General features: G+C 34.3%; 1 protein-coding gene across 1 annotated transcript; it reads right to left on the minus strand.

The window, feature by feature from the left end:
- Positions 1 to 256: 256 nt before the first annotated feature.
- Positions 257 to 6,530, minus strand: LOC110036777 (glyceraldehyde-3-phosphate dehydrogenase B, chloroplastic-like; the record flags this gene model as incomplete). The annotated part of the gene is given in 8 exon segments (XM_020741303.1): positions 257 to 663; positions 1,189 to 1,238; positions 1,341 to 1,402; positions 3,152 to 3,312; positions 4,469 to 4,636; positions 5,556 to 5,717; positions 6,131 to 6,247; positions 6,313 to 6,530. Coding segments are annotated over 8 exon segments (1,190 nt in total), but the record flags the coding sequence as incomplete, so codon positions are not given.
- Positions 6,531 to 7,856: the final 1,326 nt, after the last annotated feature.

Below are 7,856 nucleotides of genomic sequence, written 5' to 3' on the forward strand. Positions count from 1 at the left end.
GTACAACATAATTGTACGAACTTCACACCTAATAAATCTTTCTGTCGAAAAAGAATTAACTAAGGGTCTTTTTGAGGCAGCTTGTGCGTTTCATGATAAGTAATTTATCCTGAAATGCGGCCGCGGGTTGATCGCGGCCCACAGCCTACATTTAGTGTAAAAAATACAAATGAGGCATTTTTAAAAACACAAAGCTGCCCCATCCGGGCCCTAAATAGAAAAAAATTCAAATTTTAGAGGTGGAGAAACAAGGTACCTGTAACCCCACTCATTGTCATACCAAGCGACCACCTTGAGCATATCGTCGCCCATAACCATGGTGAGAGTGGAATCAATGGTGGATGAGACGTCGGTGCAGCGGAAATCGACGGACACGAGGGGGGCATCGCAGACGGCGAGGACGCCGTTGAGGGGACCGTCGGCGGAGCGGCGGAAGGCATCGTTAACTTCGTCGGCGGTGATTCCTTTCTTCGCGACATTGACGACGAGATCGACCACAGAGACATTGGGGGTCGGGACTCGAAGAGCGATTCCGTTGAGCTTTCCTTTGAGCCGAGGAAGGACGAGGGAGACGGCCTTCGCCGCTCCGGTGCTCGTCGGGACGATGTTCAGAGCGGCGGCCCTCGCGCGGCGGAGGTCGCGGTGTGAGGCGTCCAGTAGCCGCTGGAATTAGGGTTTCATGTCAAGGATTGTTTTGTAAAAAATAATATTACAAGTCCTATATATGTAATTGCTCCAATTATAGAAAAAATTTCTAGGGATTAACATTCTTAACATTCTTTTCGAGGATTATTGAAATGGAATATATATCTTTTTCTTCAATAACCTCGAAATAAATTCCGCGGTGTTATTTCAGGATTATTGATATTTTATCGAAGTAAAATTTTTTCATTTCAATAACGTCAAAATAACCCAAAAATAACTCAAAATAACATCCGCAGTGTTATTTCCGGGTTATTAAAATGAAACCGCAGAGTTTATTTTTTTGTTATTATAATGAAATATATGAGTTTTTTTTTAATAACCCCAAAATAACTTTCACAGATTCACTTCAATAATCTTGGCAGTATAACACATGTAACAGTGTATTATTAGAATTTGCACCTAGAATTACGTGTGGAGTCCTGAAAAAAAAATCCTCAATTATAAATGAGGAGTATTTTATGATTATTAGAGATAGGCTATCACCTGATCGCCTGTATAAGAGTGAGTTGTGGTCATGGTTCCCTTCACAATGCCTACACCAATCCATTCACCAAAGTTTTAACAAAACAAAATTTCAATTATGCCCTTCAAAAAAATTAAATTACAATATTTGTATAATTGTATATATAACTCACCGAACTCCTCATCTATGATCTTCACAAAAGGCGCCAGGCAGTTTGTTGTGCAAGATGCATTGCTGATTCATTAATGTAGTGCATAAACAAATAAACAAATTACAAAATAACGCAAATATTGGAAAAATTATTGTATACATACACCGCATGCAGAGATGCATGCGGTGTTCGATCCTGACCGTAGATCACGGTGATCTACTGATCTACGGTCAGAATGTATTTCGGTGGGCCTCACTTTATTTTTTTTTTTTCAAAAAAATTTTGATTGCATCATGACTGTAGATCACCGTGATACAGTCAGGATCGGACACCGCATGCATCTCTGCATGTGCTGTATGTATGCAATAAATGTATGCAATAATTTTTCCAAATATTGGAAGCATAATGTACATAAACATTTACATAAATAACACTCAATTCTAACACCTGATTTTTAATTTTTTACATAAATACCAACTTTCCTATGCATGAAAGTGTATAATATAAATGTATGAATGTTATAGAAGTTAGAGGTAAAATTTGGATGTTAGGTATGTAAATACATAAGAGTGGTATTTATTTACATATCTTACACAAACTTTAATTTTTACATACATATCAGACTCTTTAAATTGGGATTGAAATAAGCTTTTTTAAATACTATTAGAACTCAATTTTGAAATAGTCGAAAACTAATTAGACACCTCTATAAACTCTGAGATTAAAACGACACTATGTAAATAGTTGGAGACTATTTTGACATTTTAACGAAATACAAAGGAATTAGGTAGTAGCATGCATATACACCCCTCAAGAAAAAGATTATGACAGAAAAAACCACAACAAAATACTCAAAAAATACATTATGAAATATCTAATACCAATTTTTTTACAGAGATTTGCATGTCTAACCCTAGGGTTGTAAACGAGCTGAACATGTCGCTCGTGTTCGACTCGTTTATATTTCAAGCTCAAAAAGAGTGTTCGTGTTCGGCTTGTTTGCTTAGCAAGCTAAACACGAGCCGTTCACGAACAAAGAGTCGTTTTGACAACCCTAATCACGTAGCCATAAGATGTTAAGAATTAGGACAATATTTAAAGTATCATTTGAATCTAACATCTCCATCCCAATTTATAAAATATAGCGATCTGTTTGTCGTTATCTAGCATTGTATCTAAAATTTTGTAGTCTTGTAGTCAATTAAAATTTTTAAAAATATATAATTGATTAGTAGTATTTCAAGCCAAAATGAGTCGAACACGAACGAACAAATATTTGTTCGTGTTGTTCGTGTTTGGCTTGTTAGCTTAGCGAACGAGCCGAACACGAGCTATTCGCGAACAACGAGCCGTTTTGACAGCCCCTTTTCCACGGGAACCCCTAATTTCTATGTATTAACATATCAACTAACTAAACTTTAATGTTCACCTACAAACCCCTCAATATATGCTGAAAACATAAAATATTATAGTATGTGATCATATGTTAATACATAACAATTGGTTATTAAGTACGTAAATATCCCAATTTCTTAATACGACGTTTACATACATACCGCATAATTCTTATCTACTCAATTATCTAACACCTAAATATTCATATTTGCATGCATACCAATCAAATCTTCAATATTACAACAAAAATATCACAATCACTCGCTCCTTCAAAATGCAATGCACTTTCTTATGTATAAGTTTACGTCACAATGTTATAAAGGTAAATGTCAAATTTTATTTATATCAAAATTTATTTATTTGATTTGTAAAAAGATAAAAATTAGAAGGTATAAATGTAAATTTCCCAAATTTTAATTTGAATGAACTGAACAAACCTTATTATATCGGAGGCCTCGTGGTAGTAATCTCCTTCATTAACTCCGAACACATAGGTTGGGATATCAGCTCCTTTGGCCGGCGCTGTAATTATAACTTTTTTAGCTCCGGCTTGTATGTGCTTTCCAGCGCCCGGGCCGTCGACAAATACACCAGTTCCCTTCACATATTCAACCCAAATTGTTTTAGGAAGATTTACAAATATACCACTTAATTCTTATGTATTTACATATCTAACATATAAGTTTAAATTTTTACATACATGTCATATATGCATGAAAAAATGTATTTTTATCACATTGACGATAAACAATTATAACATTCTAGACAAAATAGTTGAAACATATGTGCCATGCAATTTTAATATATTTACATGTCTACCACGTTAATTGTAATATTTACTTATATACCAACAAAATATTCAGCATCACGTAAAAATTAAGACTTTTTTTCAAGTAAAATGTCTTTCATGCATATGTTTTGACGTTATGATAATGTAGATAATCATTAAAATTTAGATGTTAGATGTATAAATACATAAGAATTATATAATATGTAAGTAGGTAAATCTGTAAATATTAATCAATATTTATTGATGACATAGCTATCAATTAAAAAAAAAGGAATTTACATAAATGTCATGGAATGCTTATATATTAACAGGTAACATCTAAATTTTGATGTTTATGTTTATATTACTTAGTTATTAAATATTTAGGCATGAAAATGTGCATTTTTTATATGATGACAGATATTTTAATGCTATGATGCGATATGCATGTAAATGCCCTTTAAAAAAGGAAAATTTACAAACATACCAAACAATTCTTATGCATTTACATATTTAACATTTAAAGTTCTAAATTAACATTTTCAAGGCACGGTATTAAAATCTACGCATGAAAATGTGTATTTTATATTAAAAAAATTACGTTGAGTTCGTGGAAACCGCGTGTTTATGGCATGGTCTCGCACCAAACAAAATGGTGTTTTATCATTTAAAAAAAAAAAAAAAAACATTGCAGCTTATGAAAATTGTGTTTTGCAGCCTTATCTAGTTAAGTGTGGTGGCTTCTACAAGTTATGATCAGACTTTTTGAAAAAATAATTGTAATAGTCACCACAATTTTTTGAATATCAACAGCTTCGCAGCTGCTTCTTCAAACAATTGCAGCTGTCCCAAGTAAACTCTTAGTCACAATATTTTATTTTTTTGTTATATGAAGTCAAAAATTTGAGTGGTATATATATAAATATGCAAATTTGACGTTAAATATGTAAATATATAAGACTTAAGTGACATTTATGATATTTACCTCAATAACAATATCTATGCCAAGATCAGCCCAAGGGAGCTTCGAAGGATCCCTATTGGCAACCACCTTTATAGGCTTTCCATCAACACTAATGGTTTCACCATCAACAATCTTCACATCTGCCTTAAATGTCCCCAACATTGAATCATATTTCAGCAGATGAGACGCCTGCAAGTATCCCAACAGACAGTAACTATTAAGAAAAAATATATATATAATTTATATTACTGAACATTTCTTAACTCTAAGGCAAAATTTACATAATCTCACGCCTAAACTTCCATATTTACATGCAAAACAGTTTATCTATGCATGAAAAGATGAATTTTGCTATTAAAATGTGGTAATTAGTGTTGTTTTCGATGTGATACTGAAGAATTGAGTGTTGTGCGTGTAAATATAAGAAGTTTTTTGTGTGAGATACAAATTCATAAGAATCGAGGTGAATCCATATGAATTAAGGACTATGAATGTAAATATCCCATTAATTTTTCATGGAAACTATATAAACCCATATCGAGAAATGGAAGACTAAATTAAAATGTTTATAAAATTTGAGATAAGAATAGTGATGTTAATGATATGAAATTGGCTTAAATTGATTGAGTGTGGCTCAAAATCGGCTTGCAACTCATTGTAATTTATATTTCTATCCTGAGCCAATTGGTCTCGAAATTTAGCCAAGCTTTGATCAAGCTCGAAATCGAAACGAGCTCACTCAGATTGAGTTATTTGAATCTGTTTCAACTCGAAATCGGCTCAATCCTCCTCAAAATCAAAACAAGCCGACTCAAATTGCATTATTTGGATGCATTCTAGCTTGAAATTGAAACGAGGTGGCTCAAATTGATTGGATCTTTTCCAACTTGAAACCTGCACATGATACATTATATTTGATTTTATTTCACATTATATATATAATTTCTATATATAAGAAAATATTTAAACCTCAAAATCGACTCGAAAAAAAATAGATCCTAAAATCAGAGCCAAAATTAGAATCAATTGAGCTAAATTCACACCCACCTTTAAAGAATCAAGAGCCATTTTGACACTTTCCTCCAAATAAAAGACATAATTTACATACATTTTTAACTCCGCCGCTATCGTTTACAACGACGACATCAAGCGGAGAGTTCTTTCTTCCATGCCAGCATCTGAGGAAGTTTCTTCCAATCCTTCCGAAGCCATTAATGGCCACCTTAAGCTTCGCCACTGTCTCTCCTCTCACTGCTCCCCTTCCATTAACCTGAAGCAGAGAAGTTGCCATCTCAGTTCAAGCAGAGAGCTTTCACTGCAAAATCTATTTTTTTAAAATTTTTAAGTTAAAATTAATAATATTTTTACTAAAATTTGAAAATTAGAGATAAGGGGCAGAAAAAAAGGCTGGTTCTTCCTCTGATTCGAAGGTTATGAGTATTCGATGATATGTGAATCTATCTCTTCCCAAAAACAGTTTTTGGAGTTAGGGTTGAGCTAAAACTCCGATCTTTAATTGAAATTCTAAATAAAAAACATATTTTTAGATGAATTGGTATGAATTCGAGCAGAGGAGAAGTTATTTTGAATCATCCTTGAATAGAAGCAGTGAGTTAAAATTAGATGGATTGTAAAGTTTATTACTAACAAGAGTGATTGGACTGGTGATCGATCTCTGCTCACCTTGGTGGCCAGCTGTGCTGCAACAAGCTCTGAGAAGGAGAGCTGATCCCTTGCTGGGCTGGGGAACGCCATGTATGAGCTGGATCGAAGCCCACTGAACTCTGCAACATCGAGCCTCTGCTGAAGAGAAGAAGAAGTGGTTAGAGGAGAAGACGGAGGATGAAGAAGAAGGGAGAGGGTACCTTGGAGCGAAGGCTGGGGGTTGAGGGAAACCTTGAAGAGGTGAGAGCTGAATGGGTAGCCATTGTTGCAGGCTGAACACAGAGGAGAGAGAGTTGAATCGTATGTGTTTGATGGCGGACTCTGGTGACTGTGGGATCGGGGAGAGGAGAATTTTGCCTGTAGGGGAGGGAGAAGGGAGAGTTCAAGATAGCTGATTTAAGGATAGCATTTGCTCTTTGCTGAGGACCACACATTTCTTACTTTTTATGTTTGTTCTAATTAGGGGAATTTACAAAAAACCATAAAATTCTAATGTATTTATATAAGTACCATCTAAATTTTGTTTTTATAATTGTGTCAATCAAATCTTTCATGTATCATTATTTTAAGTTTTAAAAAGTGAATTACATAGTTTTTTACATAAATATGGTGATATATATATAAATGTAAAGATATAGGTATTAAATGGTATATATGTAGATCTTCATTTTTATTTTTATGGTGGTTATGGCAATGTTTTTTAAATGGTGGCAATTAGGGGTGTGGGGGATTTAAGTTTTTTAGCAGCAGTTCTTCCGATGGTCTAATAAAAAAAAATTTCATAGATAAAATATTTTTTTTCTTAATAAATCTAATTGTTCATGAATAAATGCAGGGATCATTGTCAACCAACAAGTTTGTATGAGCACTTGTAAGATTTGTTTTAGACAAATGAAATGTATTTTATTAAAATAATGGTAAGAGTTTAAGGGTGTGATTGGGGCATTTTTTTTGTTGTTGTGTGGTGGGAGAACACAAAATTATGCATTTGGATAGTGTAGTGCGACAGCCTTTTGGGAAAGTCCTATCTAAACGAGTGATGTGGGTTCGAACCCACAGACTGTATTTTCTTTGCAACAGAATACATTTGCGCTGCTTTTTTCTCGTGTTTCTCTTGTGTGCCCCTTTTCTCTGATGCTTCTCTTGTGTCTATGCCCTGACCCCCCTTCTCCTATCTTGCTTCTCTCTAGTTGTTGGTTTTGGTGCATAAACTCATCTCCTTCATCTCTTCTCTCTAGTATCTGACTCCAATAGCATTTTCCCATCTTCTCCTATGCTATTCTCTACCTTATACATTTGTTGTTATTCAAGGCATTGTAGTTTGAGGTTTGCCTTATGTGGCTTGGTTTTTGCATTTTATGGTTGTGCTCTATGATGGAAGGGTCTGATTTGAGGTTCATTGTGATTATTGGCATTTTTCCATTACCCATGTGGCCTTTGCTCTATGTTATTTCTAATTTTGTGCTTATTTCAGATTCTGATCAATGGGGTATGTGGATTGCTTTTTGCGATTTGTGGCCGCTTGAAGGAAATTTTATTTGTCATTTGCCCTATGTGACTTGCTTAACAGAGGCTCTTCACTCTATTTTGTTTTTTGTTCAATTCGGGTAGACTTGGAATGTCGTTATGTTGCTTCGCTTTTCAGTTTGATTTATCTTTGTGGTTTGCCCTCTTTGTTGAATTTGGTGATGATCTGCTGGTTGTGGTCAATTGATGGTGAATTTGCTTTTTATGCGACATTTGG

This window comes from Phalaenopsis equestris, unplaced genomic scaffold (genome assembly GCF_001263595.1).
Source record: "Phalaenopsis equestris unplaced genomic scaffold, ASM126359v1 Scaffold210794, whole genome shotgun sequence".
NCBI lineage: Eukaryota > Viridiplantae > Streptophyta > Magnoliopsida > Asparagales > Orchidaceae > Phalaenopsis > Phalaenopsis equestris.